We start from the raw sequence: 24,315 nt of genomic DNA on the forward strand, positions 1-24,315 counted from the left end.
ATATGGTCCTCTTTATCTCGAGAAAGTCTTCCCGGGAAGGTAACGATACGCGCTCGAGCGAGTAACGACACGATAAAATCGAAATCGTAAAACTACGAAACTTCTTTCCTCGAGATGAACGCCGGTAACCTGGATAGAGGGGTGAAATTATCTTTTAAATTGTCCTATTCGCGAAACTCCGCTTTGGCCGTGCGAATACGCTCGCAACATTCGTAACTCCTGATTAAACCGAGCTTTCGATTGCACTTTTCACCCGTCCCAACTTTCCTCGCGTTCGTGATCGCAATGCATCCGTCGTTAACGCGATAAGATGATTTTTCCTCGAACGACCCAGTTATCGAAACGCGTTAAAAACTTTGTTGCCTCGACCATAGTCGCGTAACGTGGCACGCATTCCACGAGAAATTACTTAGCCGATAGCGCAACTTTAATTAATTTCCTCGCGACTAGTGTCGAATGACGTTGCACTTCCGCGACTTCCGGTTCGACCGATTAAACGGGATTAAGGTTCGCTGCCTGCCTTGCTCGCGCTTCATTTCTCGGATCCCGGGTATTTTGAAACTGATTCTGATCTCGAGATCGCCCAGTTTGATTTCCGGATACGACTCGAAACTTCGCCAGCTTTGAACTGTTAAAATCTTGAAGGGGGTGGTTTCATTCATAAATCTCTATGTAGGTTAATTTGGAGTCCTGTGAGGGCGAAGTTGAGTAACGCGTCGAATGACTCAGTGAAAACGAACGTATGTGGCACAGGTAATTATGATTGCAATTATTCAGAATACTATTGTTCCCTTTTATAATTTAAGCTTCGATACCTTGCGTAAGATAAGTTCGCGTGAGATATTTCCTTGCAAAATCAAAAATAATTGCCTCTATTTTTCTACAACGATTTCCAAGAAAATCTACGATCAGCTGCGTTCAGAAGCTTATTTCGAAGCAGAGGGATCTGAGGTGCAATTTTTCGATGGCAATAACGATCCTTCGCGGGAACGCGACTCGAATCATTTCGTACCGAGAGACATCGAGTGGCACGGTGAAAAATATCAGCCTAAGGAATTCGTGAAGGATTCTTCAAAGACGTCAATCGATGAAAATTCCAAAATTTCTTGCGAATATACACATGCGTTACGCTCCTCGTCCTACATTCGCCCACTTTGAAACCAGGAAATACGGAATTACACTCGTACACTCACCGAAATAGTCCTGTACGCTTTATCGCGTGTCCTCGATATGAAACATTCGCTTTTTATTGCGGCGATATACCGAATTCGTCGACCGATTAGAATTATTTAAAGCCTGCAAGGCAATGAAACGCAAACCCCTATATTTGTTGCTAATTAGAATACCGATAAAATTCTCATAAAATCTTAATAAATTCATTTGATTTTTTACAGGGCTATATTTTTCAAAATAAAGGACTATATTTTTAGTATACCGGATCTTAAAAGATCTATTAATATGTCCTGTTATACGCGGTTATTTTCACTGTGACAGTGTCATCGTGTTAACAAATACCCATATTTTTGTTTTTTAATACAGATAATACCAGAGACGCGCACAGGAAGCGTGCACGGGCTGAAGGTAATCCAGGCAGAGCAACTAAATTAAAGTAACGCGCGACGGGCTTACAATCTGATGCTCGGTTGCATCGCGTACCTTTTTTACATGTACCCTGAACGCGACCGATAAGGATTATTTGTTACATCGCGTTTTAAAGTTTAAAATCTCGTCGCACGTACGATCCTCGTATTTTGCATAATAAAACGTCGCTTTCTCGTTTAATTACCACCGCTGTTCTCAGAAAAACAATAATACTAGTCAAGTTTTAGATAAGTAAAAACGGAGTGCCTAACAACTGCCCAAATAATTTCATTTTTTAAAATGAATTTTTCAATAAAATTTCAAGTGAAACCTCTGTATAGGTTTCTCTTTAAAGTCGCTCTATTCGATAACAGCAGCAAAGATCTATTGTCCCTTTCACCAGGTAGATGCAACGACCTGTCGAAGTAGCAGGTAAGCAACAGTAAAGGAAGCTCCGGTAAAAAGAAGAAAAATAAAGACGACCAAAGCGGCTATTAAACTGAGTACACGGGCAAGATAATGAAACGAAATTCCGAGTAGGAAACGCGGCAATAATGTCGGCGTTTTTTTCTTTCCCCATGAAATTAAACAAAGCGCCACAGGGCTGACGTTAATTTCGCGCGAACAAAGAAGCCACGCTTAATCGGCCAGGGATAAGCAGTCTTTTTAAGCTACGTCGCTTTTCAAAGCGTTGGCCACGGTTTTCACGATCGAGCCGAAGCGGTGAACGGCGTCGCGATTCTCAGTATCGCGTTGTAGCCTCGATGTATCGATACCAAGCTGCAATATCTCGCTGGCTCGTTTTACACTTCCGCGAGGGCGAGCGATAACCGGCCAGACAGGAATTTACAAAGCGGTTTAACGAACTTTTTCGGTCGGGAAAGAAACTTCGGTTTAATTTGGCGCGCGTTAATGCGCCCCGAGGAACTTCGACAGGAAGTTCCTCGCAGCTACCCCTCTCGTCTCACTTCCGTTGGTCTCTTTTTTTTTCTATCCCACCGGTGAAATGGGTCGCTTATTAAAAAATCAATAGACGCGAGGGAAAAACAGACTCGTCATGCTGGCAATCTTCCCCCAATACCGGCAACCTCTTTCGAAATCGCAGATGGTGCGCAAAGGTTTCGATCGTTTTTCATATTAAAATTCTGTAATAATCGTTGCTCGATAGCCGACTAAGGAACGTGAAAATCAGAGTAAATCGTCAATCGATACGACTCACAAGGGGAACTACCCAAGTGTTACACTCACCTATTACATTCTGAAATATGACAAATTCACACATACAACTCACAATCCAGAGATCCACGGTTTAAATCCTTGGTTCCCAATATTTTTTTTTTTTTTATAATGATAATTTGTCTCTTTTTGAATAACTATTACATAAAAATTATCATAAGAAAAAAAAAAAAAATTGTTGGGAACCCGGGATTTGAACCGAGGACCTTCAGATTGCGAGTCATGTGTTTAACCACGGAGTGGATCCATGACTCGCAATCTAAAGGTCCTTGGTTCAAATCCCGGGTTCCCAAATTTTTTTTTTTTTTTTTTTTTTATGATAATTTTTATTTTTAAGCTGGCAAAGTTTCATTAATAAGTGAGTAGTTCTCCGTATCAGTCGAACGCGTCTTTGGCATGCTTATTAGTAACCGCGTGTTCAAAGAGAATCTGAACCCTCGAACGGCTTTCACACGACTTTAACCCCCGAAAAAAAGCCTGCTACCGGTGTATAGGGCGCGATTGTGCGCGTACAGGGCTTTTCCCTTACCGAAGGAAGGAAAAAGAGCGGGAGGGGGTGGTGGTTACCCCAGAGACCGAAGAGCCTCTTTTCTCTCTTTGAGGGGCGAGTCGACTTAGCAAAAAGGTACCGGCCCGGCTCGTATGAATGTTAACGAGAGCGTGATCGGAAAAAAGGAGCAAGAAGAAGGAAAAGAAGAAGTAGAAGTATCGGAAGAAACCGAAGGAGAATGCGGAAGAGCGGTCGAGAAGGGAGTGAAACATGCGGGAGTTGCATCGCCTTTGGCTGCAGAATGAAATGGGAAACGATTTCGAGTGTACCAACTGTTTTCCATCGGCCACGAGCGCCAGGAAGGGGGTCAAGTGCGAGCGGAAGAGAGGTAAAGAGAAGAAAAGAGAGACGAACGTACGGGGGTGTGCATTAGCTAGGAACAATGGAGCGATCGCGCGAGTTCCACCAAAGAGATCGTTTTATTATCGTGAACGGCTCCACCCCCGCATTTCGTGCGTCTTAATAAAGCTCCGTCTCTTCCTCTCCTCCCTTCGTTCGTTCCTCCTTCTACTCATTAGCCGCGGCTTTTTGCTGAAAAGCAGCTTGCTTACCTCCCTCCCCTTTCGCCCTTTCTTCCGCCCTTCTAAGTCACCTATTATCTTCCTTTTATTCAAAACCCACTGATTCGCTGTCCGAAGCATTTAACGCGATCTAAATTCGACACTTCGATTTTGTGTACTCAAATAAGAAAAAAAGAATTTTCGACATTTGAATAAATAAAAATAGTAAAATGTATCTTTATGGCATGTAAGCTTCTTACAAGACAGCGACGAGGGGTTGGCGGATGGCAAAGGGAGGTATCGTGGCGTTGGAAAGCACGGCTTATTCCGGAGTTATTTTTCACGGGGCGTTGAAAAATTGCCGCCACTAAGAAATCGGAAATCGATTACGTCGCGGAATCCAGGATGGGACGACGGCATCGTAAGAAGAGAAACTAATGGTTACTCCGTCCGAGAAACACTGGAAGTCTCGCTCTCGCAGAACGGAAGATCGATCTTCCTAGTCGTGTGTACGTCGAGCGAGGTCGACGACAGGCGTTGCGTAGGTTTTATAAAATCAAAACACTTTCCACGAAGCGTTTCCTTGATAGAAAGTACGAAATAAAAGCAAGCCACACGGGGACGAAGAAGTTAAGAAAAAGTTACTTGAATAATTTACACTCATTAACGATGCTACCTTAATACAGTCTACCAAATTGAAATTATTGAAAAGTTCTTAATCAAAAGCTAACTTGTAAAGTAAAGGTCTCTACAGATTAATCCTTTACTCGTCGTAGAAAGAAACGCGCCACCGCACCGCGTGGAAACATACGTAGGAATTAAAAGAAGTAGCCAGTGAAAAAAAAGAAGAATTCCGGTGGTGGTATGTTCATCGCGATATCGTTAATTGCCAAGTAACTTCCCGCAAGCGATGCAAGTAGCAAATGTTCGGTCTCGCATAACGGCCTTACGAGTCGGCGTTTCAGCGAGAGGAAACTATTTCTCTAACAGAGCGGGTCTAACGCGGCGCGAACTATGCCACGACCCCGATAAAAAGGAAACGATAATCCAGCGTCGAGCGCTCCGCTCAACGACCGGTCTATGGAAATGCCAGCACCGGACGGCCCTTACACGCGCAACAAGGATCCCGTCGAAGAAAGAAGGAACGAACGAAGCAGAAGAGCGGAGGATTTTCAATTACGCTCAAAAAACCAGCGAGAAGATCCTGCGCGAATAGAAAACAGGTTGGAACAGTGTTGGAAGCAATTTTTGAGAAGCTACCGAACGAAGTGGGTCACGTACGCCGGAAGTAAACGTCGCTAGAATTAAAAGCCTCTCATTCTGCTTGGCGTCGAACAGCCCCGCACCGCGGAATTCCGGTTCAAACGCTCGCTTTTTCTTCTTCAACCCTCTCGTTCTTTCTTCCCGTCGGTAGCTCCCTCTTGCTTGTTTTCTCTCCACCCGCAACGGAGGGAGAGGTGGTGGTGCAACCACGAGACGCGGAGAAGATCGCGGCAATCTCTTATTTTCCGCGCGACCGATCCATTCGCCGCGAATTGGAAAACGCGAGCGGCAAGAAAACGAAGTTCCACGCGAACCGGAGCGAAAAGAAACTGTGGTAGGGGGTTGATCTCGGAAATTGGAGAGGGTAGTTCGCCACGGGATTTCGTTCGATCGTTTTCCATCGGGAAAACAGATTTCTTGGTAAATACTTGCTGAATTACTATTGCTATTTTAAATGGCAATTATTCTTCAGAACGTTTTGAACTATATTTTAATTCTCGAATAATTTAAATGAAATTATTGAAACCAGTACAATTTGTAAATATGCCTGCAGCGGTAAAAACAAGAGTGTTTCAATAAAAAAAATAAAGCGATTGGGGCAGCTAACTGATCCTCCAATTATTTCGAGCAGCATAGTTTAACGTAATCGAATAGCTGTACGCAATTAAAAAACAGATATCAATTCGACTCCCTATCAGTTTCGATTTAATCGGCTAGACGTTGGCAGGGAATCACGGGTTCAACCTTTCTAATTACGATTCTGAACGCTAATTCGTCTCGATCGTGTCGCTGACCAGTTGAACTCGAACTGTTCGGACAGCTCGAACCATGTGAATGACTGATTACACCGAGCCCATTGAACTCGGCGAAAGCAAGCCGACAAAAAGAGGAAGAAGAGACGTCTAACGACTCGCGTTCGCGGTAATCACTGGTGCGTGATTAGAAATTAGATTAGTCACGTTGCGACAAGCAATAGGTCGTCCACCTTATTGTTACCAGTCATTCTATTTAAATACGAACCATTATACACGGTGTATCTAAAATTGTGTATCATTAAACTCTGAAAATTTATAAAAATATCATTGTTGTTGATTATTTTGAAAACACACCCCCATTTCATAAAGCCTCGCAGTCGATACCGAATGAAAAATACGCGAGACGAGGTAGATAAGCCGCGTTTAAATTCGTGCCAAATGCCACGGCACGGAGTTCTTTTCAACTTCGAGCGTCGCGGCGATAAGGAATATAATTCCAGCGTTCGTCCTTGCTGAGAAACGTTCCGTGCAGCTGAAAACGGAAGCGTCGTTCACCAACGATTGGCCAAACAACCTCTCTTTTTCTCTCGACGGCTTTTCCAGCTAACCCAGAGAAACCGTAACTCGCCACGAAACCTTGGTGTCTAAGATTTGTGGTACATCGACAACACACGGTGGCCCCAATTTACCGCGCATTACGCCGCATTTCCCATTTGTTTCTCTTTCATAGAAATTTCCTTTCTCCGGGCTTTTCCTACCACCTCTTTCTACTCGCCTGATCCGCTTCCACGCGTCGCTGTTCGATCGTTCCGCGGAGTTTCCGCGGCGAAACGAGTTCCTTGTTAAACCCCTTCTACCCTACCCTCTTCTACGGAGAAATCTCTCTCGTATCAGGAAGTTGTATGAAAAAGATTGAATTACCATTCTGCTTACTTCGAGTTCTTGTAACTGGCTCCTCTTTCGAGAAAGTTTGTCAGTAAGTTAATATCTACCCAAGGAACACTCTATTTATATCGTTGAATGTAAAATAATTAAACCTCGCTCGATACCATAGGATTTTTCGATAAACGAAGAAATTCTTCGATCCTGAAGAAGCTTGAGAAATTTTTAACCGACCATCTTTGAAGGACACCGCCTGAATTGCGATTCCTTCACTCGCCTCGGGCACCCCGCGCACCCTATAATTACGCACTGTCCACGATGCTTATTATCCCGATATTGTGTCGAGTGTATAATAGGATTACCGATCTATCCTGCATAAATATTAATTGCGCAGAATGCGCCGCGGCGTTGTAAGTGGCGGCCGTAAATTGCTGACCGCCGCCTCCCCTTTCTCGTGCTTATAAATCTTCGTCGATGGAACAACGGCGAAAAAAGGAAGGATCGGAAAAAAGAGAGGGTTGGTACTTGAAGAGGCTCCCCGGCTGTGTCCCAGGTGGTCCACGGGGTTGCAGTGTTCCGGTCGAGCGAGGCGTACTACCCGACCTGTCGAGAATAAACGTCTTCCTCGACGCGGGGTAAAATACATACGAAGCTCACGCGAAAGATATTCCGGGCGATAGAGATGAATTGCAACCCCGTTGAAAATACAAAAGGGTAAACGGTGTAACGGGGTCAGGGAGTTCTCATGAAATTGCAAATATTTCCTTTCTTATGAATTTTTTGTTCATTTTTAACCCTCAAGTGGCAGGATGGAGTATCAACCCCTGAATTATAATCTTTGTACTATGAAATATGGTAATTATTTTGGGAAGGGTTAATACTCGTCTATATCATAATAAGAAGAGTACTCTTCAGCTTCTAAGAAATATCGAGCGTGTAGTTATGGCAACAGCTTTTCTCCTAGCAATAGGGGTAGGTTCTCCAGAATCACGGCCAATCGCGGCGAATAAATAAAAGATAAAGCTGCCGTCTGCTAGAAAACTCTCGCGTCACGATCATTCCCCGGCCCTTTATCTACCTGCTGCCATTTTTCTCCAACCGTTTCCGTTCCCGCGGTGGAATCAAAGATACGGCCAAAGCCGTCTGAGCTGTCGATCGGAGGCCACACAATGCCGAGAGATTTTCATTTATCTATCGCTCAAGTAGCCGCGGTTTTTGCACGGCGAACCAGTCGCACAAACACGAGTTTCATCCAAGTGCTTTGAGGGTAGCTGCGCGATTTGAACTCGAAACGAAGGAAACAGGGGCGTCAAGGGGTGGAAAGGCGGGAATACGGGGATGGGTTGCGTGGATTAGGCGCACCCAAGTGTGTGATAATCGCGAAGGAATAGAGAGAAACTCTTCTCTCCCCTTTGGTGTTCTTCCACGACCCTTCAGAACTGGAAATCGCTCTCGAGACTGGCGCTCGTTAATGCTCGGTTCCGCTTCGACGTGTGTGCAACACGCGGTTCCGAAACTTCGGCTTGGCTGGTTGACGCAACCAACCGGATCTACGCCCTTTTGCGGCACCGTTTCACGTGCTTCTACCTCCCATACAACCCCTTGGTTTTGTTTAAAAACTTCGAACTCACCGGGCAACTACGGTTTCATGATACATGTATCGTATTTTTCGGAACGTGAGAACATTATTTGGTGCCCTTTTGGAAACATTTCGGATTCGTACTAATGGAGTACTTGGAAGAATTTATAATGAAGCACTGAGCTTCGAATGGACGAAGTTTAACAAGTAGTATTTATTATTGACTCGAATCACTTGCTTCCATTCTCCTCGTCAACAATGTTGAGCAAATGTTATTTTATATAAAAAACAAATAAATTTCCTTTCCGGGTATAAATTTTCAGTCAGCCCACATCTGTCGCAATATATTTTCCAAATATTTAACCGCACCGCGACCCCTGCTAATGGCTGTTTGGCCTCTAATTACATCGTAACCCCGACAAACGCATCGTCGATTCTTCCCGCAACAATATCACTTCACGCGTGGCTTCTCCTAAATCGATTAACACAGAGAACGAGTTAATTCTCGGTCCTGCGTTGCGTACACAGCCGGCCTCCTAAACTGTCGACCCTGTCGACGCTCCTCGTTCCTTTCGTGAGGGTCTTTCGAAGGGTCGAAGGGACAATCTTCCACGATAGTACGATCTACCAGGCCGTGCCAGTGTACACAAGACTCTGGCTACTTTCATCCTCGTTATTAAACATAGTGTGTTTGCTTTTCGATGAATATGTATTTCAATGGTCAATGCATAAAGGACGTCGAACCGCGGTTTCCCTCAACCGGATATGCAGCGCATTATCCATCACCGTTTTAAAACCCACCCCTAGTTGCTGTTACATGACTCTACGTGTCGCCTTCCTCTGTTTAAAGCGTGAAAATTAATTCTTGCCATACCTGTTGATTTTTCAAAGGAGCCAGGTCTTGTCAAACATATCCGTCCCGCTAATTATCCTCGTGCAAAGCAAAAGCGCCGCGTACTCCTGCCATTCCGTCCGAATACCTTCTGGCTGCAAAACGTTTCGCGTTCGGTTCGAAAGGGAAATTTTTCAACAGCCTCGAAAACACAAGCAGGATCGTGCAGCGCGTAAATATTCGCGTTCGCTACTCGCACGGAGAGGCTTAATTGGCACAAGGACAGAACGGAGGCCGGAGGACAGGTCTTTCGCCAGGAATCGACGCACGCTGAAATCGTAAATACTTTCTCACTCACCTATATTTCGCGCTGCGACGGTGCAACCGCTGGTTAGGAGCCACGCAAACACCAGGCCACTGAGTAGACCTTTCCGTCGACCCTTGCGGCACTCCATCGTGAAGTTCCGAGCTCCGACTACGCCTGCAAACAAACCAACGGACATCGTTAGAGGTGAGAGTAATTGCTACCGCGACTACGTACATCGGCGTCTCTTTTTTTTTTTTTTTTTTTTTAATCGAGTCCAGGTACTTTCTTTGACTCGTTAGAATAACGACTCGATCCGAGATGAAAGTTATTGCGAATCGTGTACGGTTGAGCCAAGTTAAAAGAACTAAATTACTGACTGAGAGACAAGTTGGATTATTATGAGATTTGATTTGTCTTCGTCAAGCTGATCGTACGTGGCTTTCGATCATTGACTGTTACCTTCTAAGGTATCTTGTTTGGTTGGTTACTCGTTATTGTAGATTGCTATTAATAGACTGACGCTTAATTTTTTACGCCATTTATTATTTATCTCATTTTTATCAACTCCATTAGACGCGAATGATAATTTAACTCGAGTGGGTGCTCGATGAATACGTTTTAACTCACAGATGGCAAGACATTAATACCAAAAAAAAAGGGAATAAGTGTACAAGATCCTTTCTAAAATCCCTGGATTCATGGGATCATCTCGCACCCCTTGATCCTCGTACGCAGCGTGTTTACGCGTGTCCGACATCGCGTATCACTTTTTTCCCTAAAATTTAAACTCCATGTCAGCCACCCTCGTGAAATCCCTTTGTCGCGTGGCATTACCGAAGGAAAACATGTTATCCGTGCGATTTCGCGCCTAATCCAACTGGCACACCTGGTCCCGCCTATCGTTGTTGAAATTCGCAGCGATAACGACGCGTCGTCGTGGATTTTTCCCGATGTACTATTCAAACATGGTTTAGAAACCATCCGGCAGCTACATAGCGTTGCATGTTCATCCCTCGAACAGTAAAATTTCAAATTCCTACCAGCTGCTGTCGAGTATTGTTAAAAAATCCTCAACTTCTGTCAGAAGCTAGAGACAGATGTACTCGAACGCTATAAATCAGTTTAATTTGCTTGGAGAGGGCGTAGACGTGTTGTTGGCGAAGCATCAAGGGTTAGACGAGCCAACGAACGAAGCGCACGCGAGTCGAACGTTCGCACGGTGAATGTGGGTTAACGAAGGCAAAAAGGAAAACAGTTTTCGCATCAGCGTTTCGGTATTTAGCGGGCGCCACACAATGGTACCCCGTCGAATGAAAACATTCGAGCCGACGCCGGTAGAGGGACGGAGAAAGAATACAGAAAGCGAAACGAAGCGCCAGCAAAGAGAAAAAGGGTTTCGAAAAACAGAGGGACGGAAATAGAGCGAGGCAACGCCAATACCGTGTTTCCCTTACCGCGCGTGTTCGCCAACCGTGCAACCGGAATTCTAGCAGAAACTCGCAAACTATTTATTTCCATTCGACGGCGCGCCGTTTATGTTTTAATTTCTTTTTTTTTCCCCCTCATCCCTCCCGACGAAATCTGAAGCGGTGGTTACGCAAAACACCCCCGGGGAACGTTCCAAAAACGAACTCGTGCTGCCATGGTACACGCGATCATCTTTGTTACACACCGATGCTTTTCAATTGGATGTTTCGATTAAACGTATTGATTCTGCATTTTGAAAACGGTCCCACGGGGGATTTCAAAAATGTAACACGAAAGATATTAAATAAAGTTACTTGTGTTTCAATTTTTCTTTGCAAATTATCTTCTTAATAACCTTCACTATTCCTTAACTACTCCCCAATCCTGTGTAAACGCCAGTTTCTTTCAGTCAGGGCCGCCAAGACCGCGTGAATTTTTTCAACGAGCCTAATTAAGTCGCGTGGACGCCACGCAGTGCTACTATTCTCCGCTTTGTTCCTCTTCGAGGATATCCAGAGGGGAATACGCCGATGAGCTTCCTCTCTCTGTCTGGTCAGCGTCGCCATTCAATGGCGGGTTAATACGAGCCGGCAGGATAAACGTGCAATCGCGTAGCAGCGTGATTATCACGGAAACATCTGTAAACTCCCGGAGTAACAATGATAATTGAATGCGTTAGGTCCGGCGAACAGCGGAGACAGAGAACGAACGGGTCTTGGTTGCCCCGGCCTGTACAGAGAATCGCACGCACGCGGTGCACACGTCCCGACGCATTACGCATAATTAATCCGGCGATGCTTATCTCTTCTAACCTTGTATCAGAGCGCGCGCGTGAATAGAATTGGATCCTCCTTTCATCGACGCTGCGGTTCTGCTTGCTCGTTTTCATCCTATTTGCTTCTCTCGTTCTCATCGCTGTTATACTCCGCCGGGGGTTCCTCGATTTCTTGTTGGAAATTCTTCGTAAAAATCGAAGAAACCGTGCCGTTGTTCGATCATCGTTAAACTTGCTCGTTGATCGTTCAATCGCGTCATTCTTCTCTAAGGTTTGATTTACGAGACTCCAGTTCGAACCGATGAAGTCCAATTTGACTGTTTTGATTTATGAAGCGATGCATGATTCTTCTAGTCGAGATTTCATTCCTCACGTATCGCCGGGATGAATCGGGACTTGACTTGCACTCGCATTATACTTTTCTATAGACAGCAAGGATGCGTTTGGAAAGTCGGCAACGCACGGTACTTAGATTCCAGACTCCTATTTCGTTAAATTGGCAATTTTTGAGATGGCTCCTGAGATGTTTAAATGTCCAAATTTTAAATAGACGGCACAAAACGCGTGGACCCATATTCAATGAAGGCAGAAACACGGGAATAGAAGCGAGTAAACGACGTGGTATCAATGAAATCTTAAAAAACCCTGAATTCGCGTGCACTCGCGCTTTCGTTCGGTAAACGTTATTGTTTGCCACGGCCGTTCGAGCTAATTACATTCCCACGAAACGCGTACGGGGCCAGGATAATTGCGATAAACCCGGTGACAATGCGATTCCAATCTCGGAAGTTCACCGAGCTGAGAGAAACCCTCGGCGCAGGATAGAAGCTAAGCTCGCGCGTATTCCATACAATTGGATGGCTACCGGAGCCAGCGTAATCTTAACCGACCGATTTTTCCCGCCGTTGAATACGATTCCTTGAAAACGAAGCCGGCGAACCGACTGGCTTTCGGATTTTTTGAAGATCGGTAATCGAGCTTGGCCGACCACTCGCAGAACGCATTCCCGGCGATGCGGTTTCCTCCGCGGAGAATTCTGAGAATCCACCACCGCTTATCGACTCGTCGCATCGTTTTGCCCCCTTTCGATTTGCGAACCGTATATTTTTCATTTTGAGTCAGCCTTTTTTGCGGATCTTTTGGTTTCAAGCAGAAGTATTAGTGGGAAAGCAAAATGAAATACAAATATTTGTATCGAGATAACGTAAAGAATGAAAGAGAACTTGGGCAGGTGGGCCAAGTTACACTGGAGTCGATGATTAAACAAAAATTCACCACCTGCTAGAGTCCAGCTGTTAGACAAATACTCTGCTTATCATTCTTTCATCCTAAATCATTCTGACGATCGCATGTTTTGAAATAAGTGCGCAGTCACTGAGATATTTATTGTTTAATACTTGGAACAATCTCTTGAAAGCAATTTTTCGTCAAATACTTTTGGCATCCGCTGTGCTTATATCTCGAATGAAATAAAACCTTTGCTGGCCAGGAGACTACAATAGAAATCGTAATTGGTCATCGAGATCCTCGCAAAACGGTGGAGGAAGAAAGCCAGCCAGCAAACCGGAACATCGAAATCCATACACACGCAGTTAAAACGCGGTATAGAACGAAGCAATCGCGATAACACGGCCGATCGAACGCGATTCGGTATAATTCGCGAGGCCACTTAAAATCCTTTCGACGCCTGTTCTCCCGCTGAATGCCGAACGAGCCGCGGCAAATAGCCCGCTTTTGTTCGGCCTGTCGCGATTTCGCGACGTTTTCAAGCACGAAACGCGCTAATCTCCTCGCGGACCCTCGCGAGTCATCCGCGTCGTGTCTGTTCCAGACGCGAAACCGCGACGCGAAATTATTTGTTGAAAATCACATTATCGCATCGACGGGAGCCCGGCCCGATCGTCGGATTTGCAGCTTTCAATTTTACACCCAGACGCATTTTAACGCGGCCGCGGAAACCCCGAACGCGATCGCCGATCCCCCGTGCAATTAAAAATAATTGCGTATTCGCGTGCTACGGGAACCGTTCGTCGTTTTGCCAGCCTGTCCCGCCAGCTGCTCGATGATGAGTCCTGTTTCGTCGATGGATGCGGCACCACGCGACTCGATTACCTAGCTATTTAATTCCCTCTGTTATTCCACCGTCGCTTCGGATTGAAATAATCGATGGATGCAATCCTTTTTTTTGGGGGGCATGTAAAATATTTTCCGAGGTTTCTATGGAAATGGTATTAAGTAATTAGCAAGTAAAATACATAGTCTAAATATTTCTATATAAACTGCAAGCCATTCTGTAACCATAACTGCTCGTTTCTCTGGCACAGAAGGTTAATTTTATAAATTTTGATTCGGCGAAGTAATTAGATTTACGGCCAGTTCCTCGTTTAACGACTCGGTTTTCGTCTATTCGTTCGCCGAGAGAACGGTCACGCGTTTATGGAAGCCATAATGGCCCGACAGACGTAAGAATTACCGGACGTGGCATGCACCAACGACATAAAATCGCACGCGTCCCGTTGCTTTTCATGTTCTTTTCACTCTGGTTGCAAATGAACCGTTGTACCCGACTCTCTCGATGACCGTAAAGAACGCGTTGCAATATGCACGTGGATGCAGTGCGTGCGCCGACACAAAAACCCTGCAAGCTTTATCCGTGGGAGGCGAAACCAAGAATTACAATTACAATTTCCAACTTGAAGCTTTCCCAAAATTCTATATGCATAGGTACCTTATAGTATCATTTTTACTCTTTGGAAATCTCTACATTTTATTTTTAACACGTTCGCTATGGACACCACGGATTCACGACGGCTTTAATAAAATTAAGTTGGAAATAGGGTAAAAATTTGATAAACCTCGGCTCGGTTCCAACAGCACTGAACTATTAACGTTTCAACCTTTACATCGAAAAAGTCATAAAATATCGAAATGATAGAAAAGGTCAGGAATAACGTCACCGGTAGTTAAAAAGATTGTCTTGGATGATTGATTTTAGCATTCATTCAGAAAGCAGTAGGTCGAAGGTGTTCCTATTTTCGAGGATAAACTGTCCCTAAAATCGTCGTCGTCGTTCGCTACGAGGTCGACGCTGCAGCGTCGCGAATCACGGTGCAATCCAGAGGGAGGTTTTTCGTTGGCGTAAATGTAACGCGTGCCACCCCGTCGACGATGTTTTCTTCTCCCTTTTTCATCGTCATAACGTCTTCCTTCTGCTGCATCGCGACATGTATGCACGTCACGAAGTGCAAGCTGCCAGGCAGGCAGCCGCGCGCACGTGCGCCGCGGCAGAAAGCCGCGTGAGGACAATTGGGAACGGGGTCACGTCAGGGGAACAAGATGCAGCGGAATAAAAAGAAGCCTCCTCCGCGGCGAGATGTATTGCGACTAAATTTTATTTTCGCATGGAAACCCGCCATGCCACCGAGATCACAGCGTCAGCGACGAACCATTCAAACGTTCCTTTGCTCTCTGGCAACGTGAAAATCGCGGAAAAAGCGGGTTACGTAAAATCGTGATAACCACCCCTAGGAAAATCTGGCACACGTCAGCTTAGAAATCGCTCGATGTTGCCAATTTCAAATATCCGGCTGGAAAATTAGGCGCCTTACGATATGTATTCGAGGAATTTTAATGATTTCATTGGACATCGCGATGAAAGGAACAGCGACGAGACGAAGAAGGATGGAACGAATCGGGGAGAATGCGAGAAGGTTTGAATGAAGCAGCGAGTGGAGAAGGGACGGGGAGAATTCTCTTACAGATTGGCGGACAAGGGGCGCAAGAGGTGGAGAACGGAGGGTGTAGCACGGCATTTGAGTGGCACGAGGAAGCGACACGATGGAATTTCAGAAATTGCGCTTGACATTTTCGCGTGCATCGGTATATATACCCGCACCCGGCTACGTCTCACCCTCGTCACTACCCTCACCTACCCCTGCACACTTTCGTTGCAGCCGTCTATTTCCACTCGCCGAGGCGTCTGCGATCGAAACACGCTGAAATATATCGATATCGAAAGGAACCGTTGACGATCGCTTTTCCTCGAAACCCCTCAGCAAAGTGTGAAATTTTGGATCACGTACTTTCCTAGTTTGCGCGCGAAACACTTGTTTCGAGTATTTCTCTGATAAAATCTCTTTGAAACTTGGTGCTATGATGGGATGGGGAGAAAAGCTGGCGCAGTTCAGTATACAAGCAGTATTTTCGAAAAAGTTACTTGTCCCAGTCGCGCGAAATATCTCGTGCTCAAGGATTTTCGAATTTTACTGAATTACTTTAGAGAATAACTTTCCAATTTAATAACTTTTTCAAATATTGCTTACTCCTGCCTTTCGACATTGTTCACTTTAGCCAGATTGCTTGGCCCGAGTGCAGCTACGTTTGCCTTTTCGTCGAGAAGCCGGAGCGGAAATCGACAGTTCGAAAATACGATTGCCGGAATCCGAGAGAAAGGAAAGAATTTAGTGGACGACACGACCACGAACGGTTCCTGGCTCGTACGTATCAGAAATCGGATGTTATTGCAGGTTGCACGGATGAAAACTGCAAAGTGCTGCTCTCGATTATCGAAACGTTCGAGCGTTTTCTGGCCGGGACAGGGCGCGTTCCGGGGAGTTTTTTTATCGTCCTCTTTTACCGCGCTAGACGTCGTACGATTCCGAAATGTATTATATTATATCGGATCGCGCGATTCCGTGAATAGAAGCGAGGCTGTTCATCGAAGCGGATGCTTTCCCCGTTGGATGAGTCGGGATAATCTTTGGAAAAGCTGGCAGATTACTTCTATTCTGAAGCAGAAGAATGACACCGGTCGTAGATATCCGAGAAAGCCAGCGAGCAAACGGTGCACGCGTTTCGACGATAATACACCGATAAAACCGTCGAAAAATACGAAAAACATCGTTGTTCGCCGAGGTACAAACAAACGAGTGGAGAAGACAGAACGAGAGGACATAAAGTGCTCGCGAGCAAGCGCCGTGAAATGCTGATAATTTCAAAGAGAGCCAAGCAACGCGCACGGATACGAGGGTAAAAAGAAGGAAAAGCGAAAAAGGGGTGAGAAGAAGAGAAGAGCGAAAAGATCGTTCTCCTCGTCAATGGCGAATACTTGAAGTTCCGGAGTGGTCGAGCGTGGCTCGACGTCGAGGAAAATAAATAGAATCGAGCAGTCCGCTTGGAAAAGAGAACGAACCAGGGACAAAGAAACAATTAAAAGAACACACGATGCTTCCGACTGGCGAGATAAAATAATTAAAACCGCTGCTGGTAACGGGTCTACGTCGTTCGTTGGAGCTTTTATTCGGCCCCGTTTTCACGTAGATACCCGATTCGACGACGGAGAAAATACTGCGAGGGAAATTATTAAAAAGCGCGAACAGAGAGTCGAGAGAAACAGAGGAGAAAGAAGAAGAAGAGCCGAGGCATCGAGGCAAACGCGTCTGAATTGATACAAACGGCTAGGGTGAATCGTGGCGTCGTACCACGTTAGTGGAAATATTGCCGGAAAGGCAAAGAAATGGGAGGAAAAAAGCAGGAGGTAACGATTGTATTATTCCGGCCCCTTTTAGAAAATTCTCCCCCGATCTTCGTGTTCGGCGTACGCGATCCTGGCTTAGGGCTCCTCCATGAAACGAGGGCTCACTTTTCACTTAAGAACGGCAACGCTGGGGTCTCTCTAACTGCTCGGCATTATTCGCTATTACCGTGTGCGTGATACGAGCAGGGCAAAACGGTATCACCGATAAATCTCGCCGTCCCGAGAAGACCGACCAGATAAAGCCTCGGCTGGATATATACGAGCGCGAGAACGGCTATCTCCTCTCTCTTTTTCTCGAGGATTTCTCATCTTTTCCAGTTCCTACGTTTGCTTCGTCTCGTGACCACCCTCGTCTATGAGATTTCCGTCGGGATATCGGTGGTCGTTGGAGGAACACGAAGGCCTAAAGAGTTGCCACTTGGAGACGGCTGAAAGAAACTCTGCAGAGGAAAAGAAGCTACGTCGATGACTCGTTTGATCTGAGCGACGACTAGAATAACGCGAGTTAAGCCACCACCTTCGACCTTCTATTTCTCGCCTTCCTTCGTCCAGCTTCCTCTCGCCAAATCCACCGCTTCTCAGGCTCTTTGAAAAATGTCGCTTGTTTCACCCTTCTGTGCCCGACTTTGCCCTTCATTCCTCCGCTCGTTTATCAGAATGGATACCGTTTGGAGAGCGACGTCTAACTCGGAATATGTGTTTTATAAGTCAACAGCGAGGTTAACGATCATCCCTAATGCAACTCGATCATTTTCTTACAAAGTTATTCCAGGTATTGATGTTAGAGTTCTAAGAGCTTTCAGAATCAACGATCGCCGTAAATTGGCTTCAGATAAAGGCAGGGATGATGTCGTTGCAGCATGTTCCCTATCGGCGTCACTCTTGCCTCGAGATACGAGGTTGGTCCAGGTTCGATCAGGCGGCGGCATAAAGTCGATACTAGTCGGCGCGGGTCCGCGTGAATAGGGACAGGGAAAGGGAGCACCGAATTCCCAGTTTCCACGCGATAAATCCACGGGAACAACGTCTATTCCGTGTTACCGTCTAATGATTCCGGCCTCTCGGCTCCCTCTTGTGTTCCACGCGCGACATTAACCCCGCCGACATTATATGGCGTGTCTGAATGGCAGTAACGATTCCGTTAAAACAATTTATGCGCATTGATTAATAGGATAAAGCTCGAGAGCCGCGGAGCGGTTGGTGGGAGGAGCGGCATCGAAGAGACGATAGGGCGAGATATAGAGTACAAGCAGCGCGAAATGCAAGGGACCGTGAAGCGATCAATTTAAATTCGCATTGGCGCCGGATCGGTCGAGGCTTAAAATTTCGACAGAACGGAAAGGTTGCGGCTAGTCCAAGATCGAGCTGACTCCGAAGAAGAACCGACCACGGGTATTATAGGGAATACGAAAAGCTTTTAATCCAGCTTGCCGACTCTTCGATGCGATACGATTAATCCCGGGCGAAGAGCAGGAAATTTATTACTGCCCCCTCCGCCTACCGAAAGAGCCGCGTATCCGCTCGTAAAAACCATCCCCGCTTCTTACTCAAATATTTTTCTCCGTCTTCTCCTTATTAAAAGCGGATTTTCGATGTACCAGGGACACGAGATTTCTTTCCTGCACGATAAGCGGTTCGCCTGCCTCGACCAACGCCAGGAACATCGGATTATTTCGGCGAGCTTTATTGCTTTTGTCATGCGTTAAATGAACGGTCCTCGCTATTATCGGATGTACCGATTCAGAAGGGATTAAGAACGAAATAAGATGTACGGGAGGTGGAGCAGATTTGATCCGAGAATATCAAGGGTACCATTACAAAAATTTGTCAGGGCAAATGATTCCCGTGTTCTCGATTCGATTTCTCGCGACTTCTGAAGATCGGCGGAATCTAAATCGCGGCAAGTCCCACTTTCGAAGCACGTATTTCCGAAAACAATGATCCGCAGTATTGTGGTTAAGTGGAAGAGAGCGCGATACAGTGGATACGCGGTAACCGAGGGAAAACCAGTAATGTGTACACGCCACGGTTCCATGAGCACATACGAGTCGCGGGGGCGTATGAAAGCTCCGAAAAGCAGAAGTGCATTACGGGCCTGGAACGGCGCCGGTGCAGTGTGCATTAACTCCGCTCACACGTGCAGGATCGCGCGCAAACACTCGTCAACCGATTTTATAAAGCTTTTTCTCACCCTCGATCCGCTAATTCCCGTCCAATTCCTCCGCTCGACCGACCCGCTTCCCGTTTCGCGCTGTTAAATCGACAAATTGTTCCTCCGACGTCTCGTCCTCGTGATTTTCGTTCTTTCCAACGGCTCTAATTTGCTTTTTCCTTCAAAACGACTTGTAGTTGATTGATTTAATGGACGCGGCGGTCTTCGAACAATTTCAGATCGTTTAACGTACACGAGAATTTCGATCGCGCCGCCGAGTTTCATCCCGTACCTTGCAATTATAATACGAAAATCGAATTTCAGAGTAGGTGCAGCGGCACGCAAGGTGCACGGGGTTGCCATGGCCCTGATGAAAGCACCCTTATCCCTTGTTCAGGGAGCGTGCACGCCCTCGTCGAGGGGACGTTAGATCGTAGATAAGATACGAGAGAAACACGCGTATCAAATCGTGTCGAACAAATAATTTGGCAAAGTTGTTTCGATCCAACTACAAAGGAGCGCGAGTCGAGATGAAGGAAGGCCGGACGGGCAGAGGATGAGAGGGGAAAAGAAGAGAAAAAGAAGGAGAGAAGCGGAGAGTATGGTACACGTCGAGAGGGTTATTAATTCGGGTACGGTGGCACCGGCGTGACAAAGCCATCTGGCGTAATGGGCTTTCACTCGAGCCGATTACAAGCTCGCTACGAAAAAAAGAAGCTGAGAGAAGGGAGGCTCGTCAAGATTGTTCTCTTAAACGTAGAAAATATTCAACGTTCGTAATCTTGATCAACGCTCCTCTCCCTCTAAACTGAGAGTAATTCGTGTTCGTTGAAAAGCTATAACGTTAATGGTATACATTAGCCGTGCATCTGGCAACGCGTTCGCCAGTGAGAAACAATTTGCACCGTTGCCGATCGACCGAACGACCGATCGAAAATTATATCTACAATTTCGCGAGATTACAAAGTAACAGAGCAGAAGCTTGATTTTGTTTCAAGCGAGTTTCGTGACTCGTATGCGTGCGGAATCTCGTTGCCGAAGAAGTTCGCGGGACGTGTGCGGCCGAGTTCGAAGGGATCGAGACGATTATAACGTCTCGCGGCGGATACCATTCGTATTCCAACGATTCGATCGATGGTAATTTGTGCCCATCTCTGCGGTCCGCGGCCGGTTGCGGTTTTGATTTGCAACCGGCAAATGGAATCACGCATCTTCGGGCTGGTCGTCCTGGCAGTAATCGAGGCCAGGATCGAGGAAACTCCGACGATTCGTCTTTTGCACCGGCCGTGAATCGGCTTTCGTTGCATCCTGTCCCCGCGAATCGTCCAAAAGAAACAGGAAGCCGCGTAATCAAATCAATTTCGCGCCCGTACTGCTAGCTGCTTTCTTGCCACTCGCCGATCGATAGCACCGTACCCCTTTTTCTTTCATTTTTAACCATCACGTTTCCCCTTCGACAGAATGTGCCAATGGCAAGCCTGTTATCGAGATCGAACGAACAAAGAAAAGCTTTGTTCCTCCTTACGATGTATGGTCACTAGGTGAGAAAGATTACAACATTTAATCTACTCATTTTTAACTATCAAGTAAATAAATTAAATTCGATACGTGCAAGGCTAATGCCTTTAATAATGGCCACGCAATACACCGAAAATCATAAAATGTACGAATTTACGTTCATCAAGGTAATTTGGAAGAACGTGGAAGCGGGTAGGATGAAAGGGGTGATACGCGTATCGTTGCGGCGACAGGGTGCGTTTGGGGTTGGCTGGCGACGATGAAACTTGGGAATTTCGTTTTTCCTCCCGTCGAGAAATCACGGGGTCGAAGTAGACGAGGGAGCAAGAAGAGAAACTGTACACGTCGAAAAGTCGGAGGATGAGAAGGAGGGAAAGAGGTGGAAAGTGGAAGCAGAGGCCGGAAAACGCGAAGTAACCAGGGACCGCCGACCACTTTGCGTAATTACCAGCTACCCGACCAGGACCGTACTATTTAATCGGGCTAAAGTGCAGGCCCACTCTCTTCGTCTCTTTGTCTCACCTTTCGACTTTATCGCGAGCCTCTCCGTTGCTCTATAACCACGAGTTTCCACCTTTCTCTTCGACTCGCACAATCTTCATTGATGCAGCACGCGTGCAACCCCGAAAAATAAAAAACGAACAAATCTGCAGCAAGGTCGGAAGGGAAGCGGCGTACCGAAAGGGCGGGTCTTCGTTCGGGGGATACTCAAATATTTGAGCGAGAAAATGATATTTCCCCATTTAGCGATCCGCGTGGTTCGATGTTACCCCGTCTCCTACGGCAAGAAGAGGATTTTTCAACGGTCCGGAAACATTTTTTCCATTACTCGTTCGACTCGACCGATCCTTTTCATCCCGTTGAAGAAACGAACGAAAAGAATCGTTGGTCCACCTACGATTCTCGTCGCAACGTTTCCGGTAAATCGAAAGTCACCGTAGAATAGGTGCGGCAATTTGCCAAGGGGACCGAGCGAACGAAAGAAATGTCCCAAGTTCCGACCACTTTCAAGATCTGCCAGTCGGTGACAACGCTCGTAATTGGTCCCAGGAACGGAAGCAATTTCCCTATTGGACGTGGAATGATCAGCGATTACGGGGGCCGAAAAACGTCCACAGAGTCCGGTGGCGTTTCTTCGCGGAGAAAAATTAGTCGGAAAAGAAAGGGCCGCACGTTGGAAGGAGGACGAATGTCTGTTGGACAGATTAAAACTGCAATTACGAGAAGAATGGTTCGCTGAGAAATGATCGTTCGACCTGGCCACCGAGGAGACTGAAAATTGAAATAATTTAACTTGCAGAGACATTCGCGTGGTCTGGATCGTCACCTTTGTTCCTTCTATTGTCTATTGTTTCACCCTATTCGCTATTCCTTTTTCGTGAACGCTGGAAAAATCGGTCAGGTCAAAGTAATTTATTCACAACGTTTCGATGTTAATCCCGTTTCAAGTTATTAGTATCGTACGAGATGAAAGAGCGGAAAGGATTCTTTTCAGTAATAAAAATGAAATTGATATTAATCGTTTCATTGCGAGATTCCTCAACGTACAGATGACGAATTCGAGGTTACTTCTCGGTTCGCTCGTTTATACTCCTTTGCACGGTGTTCATTGCATTTTCATGCCTTCGAGCGTTCCGTTTCTCCAGTTGCATCCTCGTGTTTATGCAAAGGCTCTCATCGTTCCTTCACAATCTCAGATTATATACGTTGTAATTGCTCGAGCACAGAAGGTGAGTTAAAAATACTGATAGCAAGCTTTGCCGTTCTCCTTCGTTTACAACGTTGTACCAAGGATGAAGTTACGTCAGGCTTCTTTTACCGTCGGCTCTGCGAACGATAAGCAGAAATTTCCATGTCGTGGTTAAAGCATGAACGAGAGAGCTTTAATTTTCCAGCGAATCGAAATTTCAGCGGGACGATTTCCAACGAGCGTCGAAAATTCGCCGAGTACCGAACAGCACTCGTGCACTCGGCACGAGAAATTCGAGTTCACGTGCCGGCATTCTCTTTTTCTCCGGTCGGCGTTCGGAGGATCCACCTCTGGCACCGCTTCTCTGTCATCGGCGAAGCCTTCATCGCATTTTCATGTCGCCGCGTGCTTCGCTCCTGGCTCGCACAGTTCCCTCATATTTATGCAACGGTTGCACGACCGGACACGGATCTCGCCAGAGAAACGTTTTCCGCGCTCGTTTTTCTCGGCGAAAAACGCTCGCCCGCCACCCTCGTTTCAAAGGCGGCTTTCGCGTTTACGCGTTCGGCCTTAGTTTAAAATTCAGGCGCGAAAAAAAGGGGTGAAGGACCACTCGTCGTTCCGTTACCATTCTGTCTCTCCCTCATCCACATTTCACCTTTTTTTTTCTCCTATCTACCCTCCCACTGTTTTGTGATTTTCAAATGGAGCATGTCGCATGCGTCGCGACGAACCGGAAGGGAAAACGCTGGCCATTTTTCCGCCATCGACGGTAACGTAATATATCAGCTTGTTGAAAAACAAAACTCGGATTGAATTGCAGGGAATATTTTTTTTTCTTTGCTGTTTTTCCCCAGTTTCTCGTCGAATTTTCTCACAAATTTCGAGAACAAAGCACGGGACGTAAATATTCTGGGTATTTCAGAGACGTCGAGGGTGCTTCTTCGAAGACAGCTTTATCTGGCGCGTGTTCGCGATAAGGGGCATGACGAATCGACCATCCTTTACCGAGCCACGTATATACCCTTCAGAATTCTTTCCCTTCTTCGGGGCGTGCTTTTAGGAGTGCGTTAAGCAGTTCGGTTAAGAGTCTGGCTCAAATGAATGTACGGACGGACTCTCCATTATCCGGGCTAATAGGGACACGTGATCATTCGGGTAGGGAACCTTCCCACAATAGCCAGGCACTTTGTAGGTATACCCTTCTTTCAGCAGCAGTTACTTAAATATCGGTGATATACAACAACGCCACGATATTTCTTTCATACCAGCAGCGATAAAAAGTTATATTACATGAAATAGAGAAACAAGGAAGAACCATGATTACCATTACGATCAGATTGCTAATCAAACTTTTCGCATTCACCAACGGCCTCGTTCCACCCCGGTGTCGCGTTTTTCACGGTTTATATCGAAACGCTGCGCGATCGATCGGTGCAGGGGTAGTACGAATGAAACTGCGCGAAAACGCGTACACTCGAAGCGTATTGGGGCTGAAACGCGAACGTCGCGTCGCGTTGAACAGAAGGAAGGAGGCAGGTACATGGCGTAATACAATCCGACGTTGGCTACCGTACGAAACTCAATCACATTTTTTAACGTCTTCGTCGGGGATGGTTTATTACGCGCTCGGCTCTGCGTGGTGTTCCATGGAAACGATGAACATATTCGGGGAGCGGGCAGGACGGTAGG

The 24,315-nt window shown here is 46.2% G+C and overlaps 1 protein-coding gene across 15 annotated transcripts in view; it reads right to left on the reverse strand.

The window, feature by feature from the left end:
* LOC117601225 (latrophilin Cirl) overlaps positions 1–24,315 on the reverse strand; it is a 308,948-nt gene that overhangs the window by 184,991 nt on the left and 99,642 nt on the right. For all 15 annotated transcript variants that reach the window (XR_013063568.1, XR_013063569.1, XM_034317736.2 and 12 more), the window contains one exon: positions 9,537–9,659. Coding sequence is in view for 11 of the 15 variants with exons in the window: in XM_034317736.2 (XP_034173627.1) it covers positions 9,537–9,633 (97 nt within the window). In the remaining 4 variants the exon portion in view is untranslated. Of the gene's footprint in view, positions 1–9,536; positions 9,660–24,315 lie in introns of those variants that run through there.

This window comes from Osmia lignaria, chromosome 16, assembly GCF_051020975.1.
Source record: "Osmia lignaria lignaria isolate PbOS001 chromosome 16, iyOsmLign1, whole genome shotgun sequence".
Classification (NCBI taxonomy): domain Eukaryota; kingdom Metazoa; phylum Arthropoda; class Insecta; order Hymenoptera; family Megachilidae; genus Osmia; species Osmia lignaria.